Consider the following 21,566-nt stretch of genomic DNA (forward strand, 5'->3'; position numbering starts at 1 on the left):
GGTAATAATACAACAGAATGAGAAAACAATAATAAGGGTGAACTAAATGTTCATCTAGATGGAATGTATGTGTTTGTGCACACACACATGCTTGAGTAACTAACAATGTCCCAAGGAGTATTTATAGGTTTGTATTTTCCTGTACTTTCTTGCACTTCATAAGCATGCTCCATTTCCCCACAGAACAATTACAGAGTTGCAAAAGACATTTTTTTAAGGCGAGATGAAGTTGTGTGATAGCTCCATCATGCCTGTGTGGTGGTCACACACATTTCTTTCTCTCACTGTTTTCTCTGGGCAAATAGCTGGGTTTTTCCCCCAGGTTTTGAAAGCACACTACAAAAACCTGCAGCGCCTGTTTGCCCAGAGAGTGACGAGGGAACACACCAAGGACACATAGGCACCTATCACAAATAAGCTCATCAGGTTCAGAGTGGAAATTGGGAGGGGTCTCTTTGAGGGAGGGCTGCTTCAAGCTTGGCAAGGTCCACCCAAGACTAGGGTTGCCATAGGATTGACTAGGGTTTCAAAAAATGAAAATAGTTGTTGAGCTTTTATTGGCCAAAGTTGTTCAGCTTTTGGGGGGGGGGGAGTAGCAAAGGTGCTGAGCTTTTGTTTTAGTTTTGTCCAAACTTTTTGAGCTATTTTAAAGGAAATTTACCAAAATCTAGACTTTGGGACATTTCAGCAATTTCTGCCCAGACACTGTTTCTGACTGCCGTATTCCGGCATTGTCCAGGGAATTCTGGCCGTGTGGCAACCCTACGCCAAGACCCTCAAGTTAAGGCCAGCTCATGATATCTTCATGCAGGAGGAGGATGCAGGAGAATTCATGCCCTACTCCCAACAATAATTAACGTGGGATATTCTCCACCAGGACATTTCCCCATGGGAGCCACACTGCGTGCAAATCCATGAGGTCAGGGTAAGAGTTGCGGGGCGTATCTGTCTCTAGCCCATCTCTGGGAGCACAGGCCATTCCTGGAGGACCTTGTATCCCTGTGTAGACACTGCTGCTGTGTGGAGAGAGGGCAAGCTCCCTCTGGCCCAGCGAGCTCTGTTTAGCAGTTGTAAGCGCATGGAGTGGGAGGGGGCAGGCAAGGGGGTGACGTGAGGGCGCCCGGCAGTTGAAACAACCCCGTCAGGAAGTCCTTGTCTGTCCAGAGCTTTTTGATGTATGCTCCACTATAAATAGGCCTGGAGGAAATGGAGCTATCCTGGAAGCAGATCCTTCCTTTTCCACCCCCACTGCACACCCATGCTGAGTGGGCTGAACTGCAGTCTGGGCAAGGGGGGGCCAGAAAGAGAGGCAGGGGGCAGGGAAGGGGCCTTTCACCAATGCAGCCTGGAGATCGGGGCAAGGCAGCAGAGATCTGGGTCCCCTGGCCTGGCTGGGTCTTATCTAAACCCAGCAAAGAATTTTCTGCAGTCAAGAGGCCAGTGGCGAGTGCAGCCTGGACTCAAGGCCACCAACAACCTCAGAGATTGCAGGGGCCGGTTTTTGTTATGGAGGGGGAGGCCAGGCAGTCTGCACATGCTCGGAGGCACTCTCTTCACATACTCCAGGGCTAAGCAGAGCTGAGCCCATAGCTAAGGAAAGACAACCCTGACCATTTCAGTTCTCCGAGTTTCTCATTTTTACAGGTCTTCACATTTCCGCAGCAATGTGCGATTTGTTTTAATCATGAAAATCCGCTAGCATTTTTGTGCATGCATTTTTGACTAATATATACACTTAGAACCCAATTTCCCTGATAGGCTTTTTTGTACAGTGGTACCTTGGGTTACAGACGCTTCAGGTTACAGACTTTGCTAACCCAGAAATAGTGCCTCGGGTTAAGAACTTTGCTTCAGGATGAGAACAGAAATTGCGCAGAGGTGGCACAGTGGCAGTGGGAGGCCCCATTAGCTAAAGTGGTGCTTCAGGTTAAGAACAATTTCAGGTTAAGAACGGACCTCCAGAACGAATTAAGTTCTTAACCTGAAGTAACACTGTATACTATTTTCTCATTGGTGTGTGAATTTGGTAGTTTCTTATTAAAATTCTAACGTAACAGAATTTCTCCTCCAACCTAGCAGTCAAAACAGCTAAGCTCTAGGATAAAACCCAGAGGGAGAGTGGCACTGCAAATACCCCCCACCCCTTTTACAGCTCAGCAATTCTCCCTCCCTGGATCGGAGCAACTAAAATACACAGTCATCACCACAGCCAGATGAGAGACATCGCTCTAAAGTGACTGCTATTTATATCTCCTGGTGGCTGGAGGCTCATTTTGCTGGGAGCCCAATGACAGCCCTGGTGGAGAAAAGGGAGTCTTTCAAGGTTTCATGTGATCCTTGGAGACAGTACTCCATGCCCTGGAATAAATATATGTCAGCATCTTATTTATTAATCACAGCAATATCCCAATCTTCCTCCAAGGTCCCCCAAGTAGGGCTAGCCTATTTTATTCTCACACTAACCCTAGGAGGATGTAGAATAGCAAAGTAACTCAGTGGCTGATTTGAGACCCACCCAAATGCAACATACTAAAGGAACATAGGAGGAACTTTGGTCTATCTAGCTCAGTGTTGTCTACACAGACTGGCAGCGTCTCTCCAGGGTTCTAAGGGATCTAGGGGTCTTAGTAGATCACAAGCTTAACACAAGTCAGCAGTGCGATGCAGCAGCAAAAAAACCCTAATGCTATTTTAGGCTGCATCAACAGAAGTCTAGGGTAGTCATAGTTCCACTGTATTCTACCTTGGTCAGACCACACCTGAAATATAGTGTCCAGTTCTGGGCACCACAGTTTAAAAAGGATATTGACAAGCCAGAATGTGTGCCAAGGAAGGAGACCGAGATGATCAGGAGTCTGGAAATCTAGCCTTATGAGGAATGGTTGAGGGAGCTGGGTATGTTTAGCCTGGAGAAGAGGAGACTGAATGGAGATATGGCAGCCATCTTCAAATATCTTAGGGGCTGTCCCATGGAAGATGAAGCTTGTTATCGCCTGCTCCGGAGGGTAAGACTTGAACCGATGACTTCAAGTTACAAGAAAAGAAGTTTTGACTAAACATCAGGAATAACTTTCTGACAGTAAGACAGGGGAACAGACTCTCTCGGGAGATGGTGGGCTCTCCTACCTTGGAGGCTTTTAAGCAGAGGTTGGGATGCGTGAGGGACGCGGGTGGCGCTGTGGGTAAAAGCCTCAGCGCCTAGGGCTTGCCGATCGAAAGGTTGGCGGTTCGAATCCCCGCGGCGGGGTGCGCTCCCGTTGCTCGGTCCCAGCGCCTGCCAACCTAGCAGTTCGAAAGCACCCCCGGGTGCAAGTAGATAAATAGGGACCGCTTACTAGCGGGAAGGTAAACGGCGTTTCTGTGTGCAGCTCTGGCTCGCCAGAGCAGCGATGTCACGCTGGCCACGTGACCCGGAAGTGTCTCCGGACAGCGCTGGCCCCTGGCCTCTTAAGTGAGATGGGCACACAACCCCAGAGTCTGTCAAGACTGGCCCGTACGGGCAGGGGTATCTTTACCTTTACCTTTTGGGATGTGTGTCCATGCTTGAGTTTTCTGCATTGCAGAGGGTTGGACTACATGACCATCTAAGTCCTTTCCAACTCCACAATTCTGTGATTTTATTCCTCTTTGGGTCAATAGAGAAGATCAGGTTATCAGAGCAAATTAGGCCTGCTCTTTTATTTGCTAAGAACATACCTACCAGGAACATTTAACCTGATATTTATACCACTTTAACTTTCCCCAAAGAATGCTTGTGGTTGCAGTTTGAACAAGGTGCCATGAATTCACTACTGAGGAATCTCTATCCCACCCACAGTCCAGAACTGTAGTCCTCACCCCCCCCAATTGCTGGGCAGATGGACTGGGGGAAGAGCAAACCATTCAAAGAGTATGATGTTCAGAGAGGTCTGAACACTGACCTCAACCTCTCCTTTTAGAAGTTAAGCAGAGACACTTGTTGGTTGCACCCAGCCCTGGTTCTCCCAGCCCAGCCCAGCTACCCTTAGAGGCTCTTAGGCCTCTTGGAGGGGAGAAGATGCTTAATCCTTCTTATTCAGCCACCTGCCACCTCCCCTGCCCCCCCCCCGAACTTCCCTTCCGGGCATTTTGTGCTTCAACGCCATGTTTGCAATGCAACCACAGGGTTGGAAAGGCGGGTAGTGGCAGCTGGCAAGGACTAAACAGCACCCAGAAGCCACCCATACTTCCTCTGTGGCAAGGATATGTTGCAAGTTTAAAAAAAGGAAATGGGGGCTTAGGACTGCACAGGACTGTTAACCAGCAGCTCGAAGGCACCCCAGTTCCCAGGAACTTTCCAAAATAGGAGCAAGCGAGCACACAAAGGAAATGAGTCGAGGCCCAAGCAGAAGTGTTTGAGGGGGGAAGCCTGGGATCGAAAGGAGCGATGCAAAGTGTTCTCCTGTTGAAGGTCCAGAGAGCCAGGCCCAGGGTGAGCCAGGGGGCTGCCAGGGCAAGAGAGGAGGGGGCCTGTTGGTGCCAGTCTCGTGTTGCCAGCCTGACAGGGCAGGGGCTCCAATACTGCCCATCAACCCCACCCCAGGTAGGCATGGGCGTAGCCTAGGGCTGCCATACATCCAGAACTTCCCAGAAATAGCCAGGATTCGTCCATCAAAAATGGAGTCCGGGCAGAATTATTGCAAAGCGTCCAAATGCCCAGGAAAACCCAGGCATATGGCAGTTCCATATCGGAACTGTTCATTTTCCTTTAAAAAATAGGTTAAAACCTTTTTTTAAAAGATTCCGCAGAGTAGGGGGGAAGGGGGGCAGCTGTTCCCCTCAAATGAAGTACAGTGGTACCTCAGGTTACAGATGCTTCAGGTTACAGACTCTGCTAACTCAGAAATAGTACCTCGGGTTATGAACTTCGCTCCAGGATGAGAACAGAAATCCCACGGCGGCAGCGCAGCAGCAACAGAAGGCCCCCTTAGCTAAAGTGGTACCTCAGGTTAAGAACAGTTTCAGGTTAAGAACGGACCTCTGGAACGAATGAAGTTCTTAACCAGAGGTACCACTGTAAATAAAAATACTTAACTAACTGACCCATTGCGTCACAGATACCCCGATTCTGCCCGCCACATAAAACCTGTCCCCCCCCCCCAAAAAAAAAGAATCCTGGCTACATCCATGCAGCTAAGCCAGCCTTTTTCAACTTGGGGCCCCCAGAGATTGGACTACAACTCCCATCATCTCTAGCTAGCAGGACCAGTGGCCAGGGATGATGGGTCTCCAGATGTTGTAGCAAAGCACACACAACTGGCGGGGGGAGACCCCAGGGTGCCTCGCAAGGGGCGAGGCGAGGCTCCCTCCTTTCTGCCGCAGCAGCAGCAGCAAGCGCTTCCCTCGCGTGCAACGGCGGCTTCCTCGCCCAGCGGCGGATGAGGCGCGCCCGAGCGTGGGCCGGGAAGGCGGGCGAAGCGGCTGCTCGGGAACAGCCGCCGGCGGAAAAGCAGCCGCGCCGCCCGCACGTAGCGCACGGGCCGAGGATGCGCTGGGGCGCGGCGCCCTCTCGCGGCCGAGGCTGAGCGTTGCCGCTGAGGATCCCGCGGGGCGTCGCTGTTGGGATGAGTTGGTCACCCCGGATCACACAAAACTCCCATTGCAAAGCATGCGGGGGTGGGGGAGTTTTGCATCTCCTAAACACACACACACACCCGCCGCCCACAGCGTTATCGGTGGCCAGTGGGTCGTTCGTTTTGGATCCAGGTATGTGTGTATCTGATTTCAGCCTTTAGGTTCTTCATTTTGGAACAGGTCTTAATAATCACAACTGGAAATGATGGCTAAATTGATGTCGTATAACTACTTGCTTATGTTCTGGGCCTGCAGTTCCCATCATCCCCGACCACTGGTCCTGTTAGCTAGGGATGATGGGAGTTGTAGTCCCAAAACAGCTGGAGGGCCAAATTTGGCCATGCCTGCTGTAGAAGAATGAGACTCCCGGTTGTTTCAAAGGTGCGTAGAAGAAGGAAAGGGCAACTCTGGCTTGGCTGACTCTGGAGGTCCTCAGTGTATTTCTGCGTGGCTCTTGCAATGCCAGCCGGGCATTTATATATAAAAATATAAAGCAGTATAAAGGTAAAGGGACCCCTGACCCTTTAGGTCCAGTCACGGATGGCTCTGGGGTTGCGGTGCTCATCTCGCTCTATAGGCCGAGGGAGCTGGTGTTTGTCCGCAGACAGCTTCCAGGTCATGTGGCCAGCATGACTAAGCCGCTTCTGGCGAACCAGAGCAGCGCACAAAAAACGCTCTTTACCTTCCCGCCGGAGCGTTACCTATTTATCTACTTGCACCTTGTGTTTTCAAACTGCTAGGTTGGCAGGAGTAGGGACCGAGAAACGGGAGCTCACCCTGTTGCAGGGATTCAAACCGCCAAACTTCTGATCGGCAAGTCCTACGCTCTGTGGTTTAACCCACAGCGCCACCTGCGTCCCTATAAAGCAGTATAGAAATGAAATAAAAATAATAATCCCAAATGTGTGTGCACTGGTTGAGTTGACTAGGGCACAGAGCTAATGGAAGAACTTCATCCTGCACACATCAGGAGCGAGTGAACGCAAAATGCCAAATGGCAGGCACCCCTTTTCCAGTTCCCAACTGGGTAAGGAGCCAGAGACTCCCGTGAGCCCTTCACTAACCCAAATGGCCTATTGAGAAGGCCAGTAATGCCATTGTGGATGGCAGCAGCCAGCAGAGGGCAGCATTACCAAGAGGTGAGGTGAGTGATGGCAGATCTTGGGCTGCCATCAATGAGGGCAAGAGAGGGCGGTGGGAAGCTCTGACCTTTTGAAGCAACCCCGTTCATTTCAGTAGGACTTGCACAGAGACCCCTCTCTTGGGGTTGTGCCTGTGTTCATTAGTGAGGAGGAAGAAGGGACATTTGTGTTCCCTGCCACCCAAGAGAAGTCCAGAGACCACCAAGCTGAGATATTTTGCTTCCCTGGGTTATTTCATCCTGCATTCCCAAAAGGCATGCAACACCCTCTGGCAATGTTGTGCACCACTGTCCAGACTTGTGATTTCTAGCAAGTGATATTACAAAGTAAAGGAACCCTGGACAGTTAAATGAAGTCAAAGGCGACTCTGGGGTTGTGGCGCTCATCTCACTTTCAGGCCGAGGGAGCCGGCGTTCGTCCACAGACAGGTTTCCGGGTCATGTGGCCAGCATGACTAAACCGCTTCTGGCGTAACGGGACACTGTGATGGAAACCAGAGCGCATGGAAATGCCGTTTACCTTCCCGCCGGAGGGGTACCTATTTTTCTACTTGCACTGGCATGCTTTCGAACTGCTAGGTTGGCAGAAGCTGGGACAGAGCAATGGGAGTTCACCCCGTTGTGGGGATTCGAATCACCGACCTTCTGATTGGTAAGCCCAACAGGCTCAGTGGTTTAGGCCACAGTGCCACCAAAATACATAGATAGGCAACAGAGAGATTGTGTATCCCTTCGAACTCTACAATTCTGTGACACCAATGGCTACAACAGCACATGAAATCGGAACTGTGATGCTTCTATCTTGATCCAAGGAGCTTAGTGTAAGATTTTGCTCTCCTGGTCAAAAAAGTTGGAAAGGGATGGAGCCACAATGGCTAGGAGTTCTTGATAGCCTTGTTCTCCATGAACTTGTCTAGTCCTCTTTTGAATCTATCCAGATTAGTGGCCATCATTACCTGTTGGGGGAATGTGATTCATAGTTTGCACAGGGCCAGAGCAGAAACTTGATTCATTTCGCATTTAAAGAGTCAATCTGCCTAATTCACACTTTCTAAAATGATAAGGAAACAAACACGGCCATCCTTGGAAATGCCCCTTTCTGCAAATGCTGCAAAGCAGTTTGCCAGCCAGGTAACACATACACTAAGATACGGAGTACTTAACAAATGCATATATTAGTGAAATAAAATACAAAAGCGTTTTCTATCTGGGGAAATCGCTCTGCAAAAATGGGTCTATTAGGCAGAATTGTATATAAAAAGGTATATAGTACATTAGGGTGGCTATACTGTATTTCAAAAAGTGAAGATCCAGACACAAAAGTTGTTGAGTTTTTTTAGTTTTGAGGGGTTTTTTGTGTTGTTGTTTTTTTTTTTGTTGTTTTTTTTGTAAAATCTCAACAACAAAGTTTTTGAGCTCTTTTTAAATGAAAATCACCAAAATCTACACAGCCGACATGGGCTGCCATACATTCGGATTTTGCTGGATATTTCAGCGATTTCTGCCTGCACACTGCTTAAGGGGGGTGAATACTGGCTATACCTGGAATATTCCAAATGTATGGCAACCCTATAGTAGGATAGATTTGCACAAAAATGCTGGCAAATTATCATGAAGTTACTATTTTAAAATTGCAGTTGGAAAAATTAGTGAGAAACTGACATGGCTGGATTGGTCCATTGCTAGTGAAAAAGTACTCCCTTCTGAGGCTGCATTTAATATTTTAATTGTTGTATTTTAATCTTGTTTTAAATTGTATTCATTCAACTTGTTTTTATTATTGCTTGTTAGCCACCCTGAGCCCAGCCTTGGGAAGGACGGGGGTATAAATAATAATAATAATAATAATTATTATTATTATTATTATTATTATTATTATTATTATTTTGTCTGTCCTGAATCTTCCACATTCATGTCTCCATGATGCAGGCGACCTCCCTTGGGCCTGGTACAGTCAGGCTGGTGCTGAGGAACAGGTGCTCAGGGCCACCCCACCCAGCTAATCAACCTCTGCGTGGGCAGCGCTGATTTGGATGACTCATCTGGCTGAGTTTTGTGCATGACCTGTCCCTGCCTGAGCACCCTTCCTTATGGTCTAAGGTAAAGGTAAAGGACCCCTGACAGTTAAGTCCAGTCGTGAACGACTCTGGGGTTGCGGTGCTCATCTTGCTTTACAGGCTGAGGGAGTTGGCGTTTGTCCACTCCGCAGACAGTTTTTCCAGGTCATGTGGCCAGCATGACTATGCCACTTCTGGCAAAACCAGAGCAGTGCATGGAAATGCTGTTTACCTTCCTGCCGGAGTGGTACCTATTTATCTACTTGAACTTTAACGTGCTTTCAAACTGCTAGGTTGGCAGGAGCTGGGACTGAGCAACGGGAGCTCACCCCGTCACAGGGATTTGAACCGTCTACTTTCTGATCGGCAAGTCCTAGGCTCTGTGGTTTAGACCACAGCCCCACCCTTCCTTATGGTTTAGCTTGTATCTATTTCCTCCTAAATTTGCTGCATCTGGCTGTTTGTGTGCTATCCATGCAACTACCTCCAGGGACAAAAACTACGATTGCAAAACGGAACCGCCAGTCATGGCCCTACCTGCGTTGGCCAACCTGGACGGGAATCATCCTTTACTATCATGCAAGAGGAAAATAAACACTAGGCATCCAGGTGAGCTGACTCAGCCCATGCACTGCTGGAAGAACCACCAGTCCAACCCTCCAACACAGTGTTTATGTTTAAAGATGTAATACAGACTGTGAGGATGATCAGGTGTCTTTAGAAAAGACAGTAGTTGAAGATGTTCCTCTATTTGAAGGGCTATCTGGTCCAAGTCCAGTTCAAATATAAAGTTGCCCATCTATAGCAGGCTGAGTGGGCACGTATGTTTATATTTAAATTATAGCATTTATTTATAATTTTGCACACATACATATAAATCAGTACATGCACATTTGTGGCTCGCTTTACTTAGTACAGTGGTACCTCGGGTTAAGAACTTAATTCGTTCCGGAGGTCCATTCTTAACATGAAACTGTTCTTAACCTAAGGCACCACTTCAGCTAATGGGGCCTCCCGCTGCTGCTGCCCGATTTCTGTTCTCATCCTGAAGCAAAGTTCTTAACCCAAGGTACTATTTCTGGGTTAGCGGACTCTGTAACCTGAAGTGTCTGTAACCTGAGGTACAGCTCCCGTTGTTTGGTCCCAGCTCCTGCCCACCTAGCAGTTCGAAAGCACGTCAAGTGCAAGTAGATAAATAGGTACCACTCCAGTGGAAAGGTAAACGGCATTTCTGTGCACTGCTCTGGTTTGCCAGAAGCAGTTTTGTCATGCTGGCCACATGACCTGGAAACTGCGGACAAACGCCGGCTCCCTCGGCCTATAGAGTGAGATGAGCGCGCAACCCCAGTCGTCCATGACTGGACCTAACGGGGTCCCTTTACCTTTACCTATTGTGGCACTGTAGTCAGTCAGGCTTTGTTGACCTTTAGTTTAATTAAAATTCAGGCATTTCTAACTTCTGCTAGACAGCAGGCGGGGTTAGTCTTTTAGAGCAGAAACCGAGCCTCGAAGATTAATGGATCCAACTTCTTCAGATGTTCTGCTACTGTCCTTGGTTTTATTATTTTTACGCCTTCTGGAAGTGCCACTGTGGCTCTGAAAGCTATAAATCCAAGAAGGAATAGCCAGTTGCCCCAGAATGCTGTTATGTTCCTGGTGGTTCTCCTCTTTGAAGGCTAAAGGCTACATACAGTCCCTTACGCCACAAGAAAACCTGATCCCCTTTCAGACCCAAGTGGGGAATGTGCGGCCCTACAGAGGCCACTGGGCTCCAACTCCCCTCCATCCATTGGGCAGTAACAGTGGACCCTACTCTGTGGCACTCAAGACACTGCTGAGATCACACTTCCAGCACTTGAACAGCAAACTTGTTCTGATTGTATGGTTAAAATGAGCTGGTTTTTAATCTCCTTTGTTTGAACAACTTACAAACTACTGAGCGCCAGTGTCTCTAAGTGGTGTACCAAAAAGATACAATCTGTTTCTGGAAGGCCACAGGTTTGCTTCCTGTGCTCCCAGCTTCAAGGTGCCATAGGAGTCTTTCTCCAAATTTCTAGTAGTGATACCCAGAGAGGACAATTGCTTGAAGCCCCACTAACAGAGGTTGACACAAGCAGAGGCGTAGCGTGGGGGGTGCAGGGGGGGCCGGCCGCACCGGGCGCAACATCTGGGGGTTAGGGAAATCCACGGGTTAGGGGGCGCAAATCCACGGGTTAGGGAGCGCAAATCCATGGGTTACTTACCTTGCCCCGGGTGCTGATAACCCACGCTACGCCACTGGACACAAGGACATCCTCTTCTATGCTCCCATGTGAAATCTGTGTTACAGGAATTAGAGCTGACCTCAGTTTGCCACCCCTCTTCTCCTGCGTAAATAGGTGCCAAATATTACACTGCTGTTTTCTATGCAAACATTTGGCAGAATGTTTTAATTTTCATGTTTGGTTTCATTGACTGATTGGCACTTCATGTTGTCAGTTGGTACCATCGCTTTGATTGGGTGATATGCGGACACACAGAGTGCAACAACAGCCACAACCCAACAGCTGCCATGCAACAAATGCTTTTTGTACTAGTGTCACCTGTGCATTTAACCAATCAAGAAACAGGTGGGAACAGGTGGGTCTGTCTGTCTCTCTCAGTCTTTTACACGCAAAAACACCCCAAGAAGCATTTCAAATTTGGGTGATCAGCTTTCAGAGAAAGCTTTCAAAGACCCACAAAACAGCCGCTACTCATCTAGCACAAGGCTGCTTTCTTTATCTGACCATGCGGCACCCAGTATCAAGGCTGGGGCTCAGGGGCACTGCCACCATCCTGCTAATAATTAAATGCTGTGTGCCAGTCGTTACTTGCTCCCTGTGACTCAGGACTATGTAATCTGGAAGTAAATGTCCCAACTAGCACTGTTGGGTTTCACTCAAGGCTTGTATTATGACTATAGAGTTCTCAGTGCTACAACTGCCCTGCAGGTTTGCCAGGGACCTCACCCCAAAACTTGTTGAGAAATAGGTAGCTTGAGCTAGGCAACCATTTCAGTGACTTGAGGTTGATAGCAGTGTTCAAATTTACCTTTGAATACAGTGGTGCCCCGCAAGATGAAAAACCCGCTAGACGAAAGGGTTTTCCGTTTTTCAAGGCGCTTCGCAAGACGAATTTCCCTATGGGCTTGCTTTGCAAGACGAAAACGTCTTGCGAGTCTTGTGAGTTTTTCCCCCTTTTTCTAAGCCGCTAAGCCGCTAATAGCCGCTTAGCCGCTAATAGCACTAATCCGCTAATAGGGATGCTTCGCAAGATGAAAAAACCGCAAGACGAAGAGACTCGCGGAACGAATTATTTTCGTCTTGCGAGGCACCACTGTATACTTGTCAAAGTCCTATTATTTAGACTTTCTGCCACAGGCACAGCAATATTTTGGAACAGGTTGTGGAATAAAATTTCAGTATGCTTTCCTTATACTTCTTTCAGGGCATGAAGGAACACTTCATGATCACGCTGTGATACAAGCCACTATACCCAACCTGATTATGGAATCCTGTACCAAATGAAGACATGGATGTTACATGAGAAGAAGCTCATTTGAACCACCAATGCTCAAGAAGGCATGGAACAGGGACAAACCTAGATTAAGGGCAGGGATGGGCAAATCAGCCTATTCCCATGTCACCCATGTGCATATATGTTTACTCAAAAGCCTGGTCTGTCCTCTTCCAGCATGCATCCCACACAAAGTATGCATTTGTACTGAATGTAATTTCTCTGAGCACACATATTTCTGAATATTTTAAGTATCTTCTGATATGCCTTGGAGCATTTGGGAAATATGAAAGCTGGGAGGTTTAATGTGCATTTTAGTCCTGGAGGTACAAATAAGATCTAATTGGCACATTGCTTTAAGCCATAGTTATAGATTGTGCTTTAAAGGAGTGCATGTGCTGTTGAGATTGCAGGTGCTTTGATCCTCCCCTGTACTTCTGGGAAAGAATTCATGGTCTTGCTTAGCATCGTGTCTCAACCCTGGCTCGTGGTTTCTTTCCTCTAAACAAACCATGGGTGGAAAGCCCAAAGCAAACCTTGTTTGCCGAGGCTGGATGTAATGCTCAGTGAGAACACAGTGTCTTTCCTGGCAGCAGCAGCAGCAAGAGTGGAAGGAAGCAGTGAAGCACCAACTTCAGCAGCGTTGCCCCAGCACCCTGGGCATCCACATATAAGTCAGTGTTTGTGGGGGTTTTGGTTCAAAGTAGGGCGCAAGTGGCGCTGTGGGTTAAACCACAGAGCCCAGGACTTGCTGATCAGAAGGTCAGCGGTTCGAATGCCCGCGATGGGGTGAGCTCCTGTTCCTCGGTCCCTGTTCCTGCCAACCTATCAGTTTGAAAGCATGTCAAAGTGCAAGAAGATAAATAGGTACCACTCTGGCGGGAAGGTAAATGGCGTTTCCATGCGCTGCTCCGGAAGTGGCTTAGTCATGCTGGCCACATGACCTGGAAGCTGTATGCCGGCTCCCTCGGCCAATAAAGCGCTGCAACCCCAGAGTTGGCCACTACTGGACCTAATGGTCAGGGGTCCCTTTACCTTTTTAGCCAAGGTGAGTCAATTCATTTGAGGATCATTTGCAAGAAAACAGTGAGAAACAACACACACACACACCATCTCCAAAAGAGAAGCCAAAAAAACAAATGTTGCGGTTTATGTTAAACCTTTTACAAAATAATACAATAAATGATTCAATAAATAGAAAAAAAATTACAAAATTACAGGATTTTTTTTAATACAGGGAAACAAAGAAATAAACCCAGAAACTTTAAAACTAACTGACTAGCTGGCTCCAAAGTGGAGCTGTGCAACACACCAACATCTCCACCAACACTAAGGGCCAAGAGGGGCTGGGCGCAGGACGCAGCCCCCTTGGCCCCATGCGCACGAAAAGGACCCCCTTCGGGACCCCTGGCCTCTTCATATATATTAACTTTTTAAAACATTATCTTGTCATCACAATAATCTAATTAGTAGCATGAGCTTGTTGTGGTTTGTTCCTGAGTAGATTTTATCCAGCAGAAAAAAGAAGTGGGATTTTGGAGCGGGGTGTCTCTGGAAATACCATTTAGCACCCCACTAGGGCCACTTAGAGACCTCCCCCCGCCTTCCTCCACGGGAAACACCGGACCGGCTGCGCAAGACACCCAGGTGGCAAGATCTAACAGGCGCCAACCAACCAAGTTAGGTGTGGCGCTAGGGGTGAGCCCCAAGATCTTCCCGAATAGCATCCAAAGGCTTTTTTTTGGGGGGGGGTGTTTATTGGATCACTGTGGCACAGCCACCTGGAAGGGCAAAACATTTCTGGCATGCCTGGCACTTCACAGCATCATCCTGAAACAGGGAAGGAGGTTTGAGGTATGAACTGTCTACCCACCAGCAGCTCCAGAATTCTAGACTGGAGGAGCCAGAGAACAGGAATCCTTCAGTTGTAGGAGTCTGAGGGGCATTAACTGGAAACAAAGGTAGTTCTAGAGGGACAGAAGAGGACACTGGGGCCCCCCAAAAATGGCTAAAGTGCCCCAACCTCCGCAAGTAGGGCCTGGTGCCAACCTGCCACCGACAAGCTAAAAGCCGAAGGGAAAGCTAAAATACTGACAAATTTGGTAGGGGTGGGCGGAAGACAGGGAGTCATGTTTGGGAAGGAAAGAGCAGGGGGGAGGAGGATGCCCCCCCATGCACAAATGGAATTAGAAGAATGGGTGAGGGACTGGAGAAACCCGTTGGCTTGGAGTGACAGGTTGCGTTCTGTGGCAGCGGGAGGGGGGGGGAATGTAATGTGTGCGAGACACCCCATTTTGGGGACCGAGACAGATGCCTTCCTGGTCTCTTGCAAAGGTGAAATTCCACAAAAGGGACGCAGCAGGGTTCCTGGCCTCAGTGGATGTGAGCAACCACCTGCTTCATTAGATCGGGCCAGGTGAACCCCAGAACGTGTCCCACCTACCACCAGCAGACCAAAACCAAGCAACTCTTCTACTGGCTCATCCAGCAGGAAGTTGTTCTCCTCGTCGCTCGACTTCTTGGAGAACATTTGCACTGGAAAAACTTAGGCAGCTCCGGCAGCGAGCCCCCCTTCCCCCCCTCTTCTGGCACTAGGGGCTCTGCTCCAGATGCTTTAGACACGAAGGGAGAGCAACTTAAATGTTATCAGTGCAAGGAGGTATCAGACGTTGACGGGTCGCCTACCCCAGCCCTGTTAAGGACACTCAAGCCCCTCTTTTGAGTCTCCAGACTTCAACACACAGGTTTGGGGCTTCAGACCTAAAGGGATCGGGGGGGGGGGGGGGACCGAGAGAGCCCATGCGGGTCTCAGCAAGGAAGATGATCAGCATTCATGCATCCCACCTGAGCTTGCATAAACAAAGCCCAAACCGACTCGCTAGGCTTGAAATATGACATCAGAACAGCAGCTGTGAAATTCCATGGGACTGGACCCCCCACCACTTGCAAGACCCCGCCAGGGCTTGGACCCTTCAACCAAAGTGGGGGGGTTCCTGTTTGCATTCCTGCAAGTTAATACTGAAAAACCGGCAACTCCTGGAGCCAAAGAACAAGCCCAACTCCTTCCTGCCCCACTGAGGCAGCCGAGGGAGCAGCAGGGGCTTCAGGCTTCAAACAGAGGCTATGCTCAGCCCAGGTGTTGCAGGGGAAAAAAACCCCTCCCCACCCCAAGGGCCTCCACATGGGACCCCCAGCTGAAGTGCAGGCTCATCTGCTACAGCCCCGGAGCACCTCCGCCGAAGGGAAGAGAGACATCGCTGCTCTCCCACCTCCAAGTAAAGGGATTTCTGAACCCAGGCAGAAGTCCAGGCTCCCCTTCATCACCCCGCCCCCAAAGCACTAGTGCCCCAAGGGAAACAGATCTTACCACCCCACCCTCCAAGCTAAAGTCCTTCTGATCAAGGGGAGAGAGGTGCCCCTCTGAACACCCTCCCCCCCCAGCCAAAGCATGCGCGCCCCAGAGCAGCCCCTAGCCAAAGCGCTCCCGCACAAGCAACATCAGTTTCTTTTTGCCCTTGTAGGTCTGTTTGAGGTTGTCAAGGAACTGGCTAAAGCGCATGTGCCCTTCGTGCGCCATCAGGAACGTCTCGCGGGCTTTCCCCAGGAACTCGATGAACTCGCCGTAGTGCCGGGGGCTGATGTGGGTGAGGCGCGAGTGAGTGGTGCTGATGTAGGCAGCCATGGCGGCCTCCAGGAGCTGGCAAAGAGGGGCTTTGTCCATCGCAAAGAGCTTCCCTCCGGCACCGGCGCCCCCCGCCCCGCGGCGCCCCCCACCCAGTGAGGCAAGGCCCGGGGGCGGAAGGCTCCAGCGGTGCAAGATGTCAGAGAGCATGGGGGCGCACTGGACGCTCTTGATGACCAGCGGGACAATGGCAGCCAGCTCGTTCTTGCCCAGCGACTGGCTGAGGGAGCAGGCCCAGAGGACGTCGTTGAGGGCGGGGTGGGTGTCCTGGTTGAAGGCGATGCTGAGGTGCGAGAAGGCCAGGGTGGCCAGCTTGTAGGCACGCAAGGGCAGCCCACGGTGCTCCATGTACCGGGCCACGGTAAAGAGGTGGGAGTGGCCCATGCCGGCAGAGGCCGCTGAATCCAGGACGATCTGGTAGGCCGCCTCAAAGGCTGCGTGGTTCTTCTCGCAAAGCGTCAGAGCCGGCAGCGCACAGTTCTGTGGGTCCTTCATGGCGCATTGCAGCGCCAGCGTCCGTGCGCAGCTGCACAGATCCTCCCGCTGCACTGTGCTCAGGCTCAGCCTCAGCAGCGTCGCATGCGTGGTGCCCGTCACCGCCACGATGGTTGTCGCCTCAATAGGCGTGAAGAGCGTGTACCAGTTCTGCATGATGTTCATCAAGGCCTGCACACCTGAAAGGGAAAGGGCGGGGGGGGTTTAAGCGCAAAAGTCACGAAGCAAAGGGCACCCACCCCCAAGGTATGGACCCTGAGCACTGCAGGCAAAGCAGAAACAGGGAAGGTGCAGCTCCCAAGAGGTCGCCGTCCCTTTGGTGGGAAAGAAGCAGGACCCATCAAGGATCGGAATCAGAAAAATCTTTATTTGCATCAGCCACTGCCCATGGCAATAAAAAAAAATGTACTGAAGATAGAGGTAAAAGCTTAACTACAGAAAACACATTTTCGGGGTTTACATTAATAATCAAATAATAGATCTTATTCTAACTGCCCCCGTTAAACACCTTGCAGTTTTTGCTGTCACCTGATCATCTTCACGGCCTAGGACCCTCGTACCTACGGGACCGCCTCTCCCGTTATGCCCCAAGGAGGACCTTAAGGTCCATAAATAGCAACACCCTAGAGGTCCCGGGCCCTAAGGAAGTTAGATTAGCCTCAACCAGAGCCAGGGCCTTTTCAACACTGGCTCCGGCCTGGTGGAACGCTCTGTCTCCTGAGACCAGGGCCCTGCAGGATCTGATTTCTTTCCGCAGGGCCTGTAAGACAAAGTTGTTCCACCTGGCCTTTGGCTTGGAATCAATTTGATTCCCTCCCCCTCTTTCTTTTTTACTTTCTCCTCCTGTGATGAGGCTGCATTTTAATGTTTTAATGCTGTATTTTAATCTTGTTTTTTAAGTTGTATTTCAATCAACTTGTTTTTATTATTGCTTGTTAGCTGCTCTGAGCCCGGCCTTGGCTGGGGAAGGCAAGTATAAATAAATTTTATTATTATTATTATTATTATTATTATTATTATTATTATTATTATTATTGATCTGCTAAAAGAAAGGACACAGTGGCAATGGTTGAGGGACCCGGCATGGACAATAACAGAGGGGTAATAACCTCACTCCTCAAATCTTCATAAAGAGTGCAAGCCAGAAGCACATGAGCCACTGACTCCATACTGCCATCTCCATAGAGACATAACTGTTTTTCCAGTGGAATTTTTTGAAACCAAGTACAAGTGCAGCCGAAGGCAGTATATTCAATCTTGCGAAAGACTAGGTGGAAAGTAATCATGCCACGGACAAAATTTCCTTATTGTGGCCACCAAGGACATTTTTGCGGCAGAGTGACCGCCTGCCCCAGCAGCCACACGACTTGCACTCACCAATCTCAGTGGCGCAGCTGACCAGCCAGCGGACCATTTCCCTCCGTCGCCAGGTCATGGTGTTGAGCGTCATTCGCATCACCTACGGGAAGAGCAGCGGGAGACAGGCATTTGCAAGACTGCGCGGAAGGAGCCACGAGGAATCTGAGGAAGCCCACTTGCGATGCCCTCCCTTCCTAGGATGGCTGTTCTTGCTGCTGCTGCTGCTGCTGCTGCTGCTCCTACTATTAAGTGAAGTCTCAGACAAGCATCCAGCACTACAATCCAGTGGTAGGCATGGAAAGAGGCAGTTTCCACCCTGTGTGCCCCTAGGGTGAAACCATTCATTCCCTCTCAAGTTCCCCACCTGCAAAAGGAGACCTTCAAAGGACAGGAAGAACTCCAAGAAAGGGCCTTGTGATACAACTGGCTCCCAGGGGAGAAAAGAACAGCACAAAGACAATGCAGGAGACTTCCGCTTAACTTTCTACTCCAGGGTCCCTTTCAACTCTACCAATCAAAGTTCAACATGCATTTACCGTAAAAATTATACAGTTTTTCAAGAATGCAGAAACCTCTTGCTCATCCAGGAACTTGATTTTAGCAAGGATAGTGGGTGGGAAATGAGCAAATGGTACAAAGATACTGTTTTAAAATTCCTTTTTTAAAAAAGCTCAGTGTCCCTGGTTAGTGAGAATCCACATCCTAAAGGAATCTATTATTTTCCTGCACAAAAATCATGAGCTCGGGATCCTCCACCTGCTGAGTATAAGCTGAAGAGCCTAAAAATTAATTTAATTTGGAATAGGCAGAAAATATAAAAAAACAAATTTAAGGAACCACACAAAGAATGAGAAGTCGAGTTTCAAAATGTTGAAGATATTATAAATTATTGAAATGTATAAAACTGAAGCTCATAAACCAACCATTAATTTATAAAAAGAAAAATTATCCATTTAGGCACTTGGCTGATGGGCAGTTCCTCAATAAGTCTGCCTCAGCTAGGGTTGCCACCTGTCCTGTATGATACAGGGTTATCCTTAATTTTGATGTAAAATGTTATGTTCTGTACTGATAAAGCGTTGTTTTTTTAAATATTGTCTGCCTATTCCAAATTAATTTACTCATTTATTCATCTACTTTAAATATATACTCTTATAAAACGGCAGGTTATTCCAATAATCCTGCCAATGTTCTTATCTGTTTACACTTTATTTGTAAATCTGCCATAAAACATTTCCATTCATTTATTTAGAAAAACAAACAAAATGGAAGAGCCGAGAGGAGTGGGCGATGGCGGTGGCCCTGCACCGAGAGTAGGGGGCAGGATCCGCTCAAAGGCGCCCTCACCTGCAGGCCAAGCTCCAGGGAGATGTTGAGCAAGGTGGTGTCTGGGGGCGTGTTAGCTGGCGTGGCAGTCTTGCAGGCATCTTGGGCCAGCTTGAAGAGCAAGGCTGGAGAGTGGATATTTTGCTGGATGGAGCCCAGAACCATGCGCAGCCAGTTGGGGTCCCCTAGAACGAGCCAAGGAAAGGAAAGTGTTTGTACTCTTCTCAGAGCCAAGAATAGACCCCACGCCTCTGGCCCACTGCTCTGAGCACGGACGCTCTTCTCCCTCCTGGAGCAGGAGAAAAACCTGTGGCTCCCAGATCTCTGACTTCCACCCACAGCTGGGGCTACCTTTAGCTGCTGTAAGCATGGCTGATGCCAGCTCACACTGCCGCGTCTCTAGGTGGCCGAGGGTGAACCAGCGGGGAAAGCGATTGGCCATCATGGAGTCCAGGGGGTTCTGGTGCAAGATGTCGCTGGCTGGCAGCACTGTCTCCAACACGGGCAGCCTGCGGGAATTGAGAGGGAAACTGGGTGAGGTTGTCGCTGTGGCAGAAAAAGAGGGACTACCGGTAGCCTTGCCTGCCAGAAGCAGAGGACCCCAGGAAAGGAAGGCCAGGCTCAAGCAGATATTTGGGGGAAACAGAATTTGGAAAGAGGATGGAGAAGCCAGAAATGGGAAGCGGCAAGGCCCCAGGACCCTTTCCTTTGGGTAGCACTACCGCAGATTCTGGCATATTAGGCAACTGGGCGTATAAGACGACCCCCCAGATTGGCAGCTGCCAATTTGGGGGGTCAACTTATACGCCCAGTCTTATACACAGCAGCTTCGCTGGGCAGTGGCAGTGAGCGGCGGGCTCCGCTCCGTGCCGGGAGGAAGCTGCCCAGCGAAGCCAGCGAAGCCAGGCGTATAAGATGACCCCCCTACCCAGCGTATAAGACGACCCCCGACTTTTTAGAGGATTTTCCGGGGTTAAAAAGTCATCTTATACGCTGGAATCTACAGTACTTTCAATGATTCCAGTTGATGGTATTTGGCAGCAGCTGGAAAAGAGCCTGGGATGGCCTGGGAGAGGAAGAGGGTTGGAAGTGGAGAAACACAGCAAAGCAGGACACAGCACAAGGCCTGTTGGACTGGATTCTGGCCACAAAGAACGAGGAGGAGGAACAGCAAAAGGTAGGAGAACAGCAGAGACAGAGCTAGATGCTCTAGTACCTGGAGTGGCGCACATGCTGTGCACCTGGGGGGGGGGGGGGCTAGCCGCCTGCGGCAAGCATCCCAGGGGGCCGCCCGCGGCAATGTCACCCCCCATCAGGGATGACACCTGGGTAGGACAGCCCCCACCGCACCCCCTTCCTCCACCACTAGAAAACAGCACTTTCCCCTATGTACCATCTGGAACCTCAATATCCTCTTCAGAGGCCTGACTCTGAATGCCCCCTCCAAACAAAGGCGAGGCAGGTAGGCGCTAGGGAGAAGGCCTTATTGTCCCTGGTCCCTCCCCAGCTATAGAATAGCCTTCCCAGAGAGGTTTGACTGGTGCCATCTTTATTGGCCTTTTCAGCACCCTTCTCAGCCAGACCTTTTAAAAACATCTTCTCAGCTTTAAACAGGAAGAAACATCACAGACAGAATACCTGCCACACACATGAAGAGCAAGGATATAGTTTGATTGCCTCACTTGTTGTATTATAAATTATTTACTGTGACAATATGAAGTTGTTGGATAAGGGATTGTTGTTTTGACCAGAGTGTAATTGAAATAAATAAGATTTTGGAATGCAGAAATAAAGTAAATCATCAATTCTAGCACACCGGGGGGAGGGGGGGCACCTAAATTATATAATCTGGTATCTGAATGATTGGTATTGGAAAGTGTATTGTAATCTGGCATTGTTATAATGAGGCTATTATTGGATTGTAATTGAAAACCAATAAAAACTATAATTAAAAAATACAACAATAAACTGTGTTTTAATCAACGTTTCAATGTTTCAAAAAGAAATGGGTTGTGAGCCACCCGGAAAACTTTTGTTGTGAAGTGTGGCTCTACAAATAAAGCAAGCCCAGCGAAGGGGAAGCAGGTCTACATACCTCATGGCTCGCAGGGCCAAGCGGTAGGCCAGCTCGGGGTCATATGGCAGCATGGCCGTGAAGAGGTAGCGAGCAAAGGTGTGCATGGGAACAGTTTCACGGAAGACGACCTCCCCAAATCCACTGAAGGGTCCCCCTGAGAGGAACAGGCAAGCGGGCGATTAACAGATTGATTAGCCAGCTCAAAGCACTTTGCCCAAGAAGAGAGGAGAACGAGGGCAGGTAACAATTCCCCAGCAGACAGCTAGCCACCTGGGGCTGGTTTGCACCAGCTGGTATCAC

General features: G+C 49.3%; 1 protein-coding gene across 1 annotated transcript in view; it reads right to left on the reverse strand.

Annotated features, from left to right (window-relative positions):
- Positions 1-13,459: 13,459 nt before the first annotated feature.
- Positions 13,460-21,566, reverse strand: part of ZSWIM4 (zinc finger SWIM-type containing 4) — a 43,364-nt gene continuing 35,257 nt past the window's right edge. Inside the window, exons 10-14 of the mRNA XM_083718525.1 lie at positions 21,285-21,420; positions 19,541-19,698; positions 19,211-19,374; positions 17,882-17,963; positions 13,460-16,683 (exon numbers count right to left, since the gene is read on the reverse strand). Coding sequence (XP_083574651.1) covers positions 15,797-16,683; positions 17,882-17,963; positions 19,211-19,374; positions 19,541-19,698; positions 21,285-21,420 — 1,427 coding nt within the window. The 3' untranslated portion in view covers positions 13,460-15,796. The remainder of the gene's footprint in view (positions 16,684-17,881; positions 17,964-19,210; positions 19,375-19,540; positions 19,699-21,284; positions 21,421-21,566) is intronic.

Source organism: Podarcis gaigeae, assembly GCF_964106915.1.
Source record: "Podarcis gaigeae genome assembly, chromosome: 17".
Classification (NCBI taxonomy): Eukaryota; Metazoa; Chordata; class Lepidosauria; order Squamata; family Lacertidae; genus Podarcis; species Podarcis gaigeae.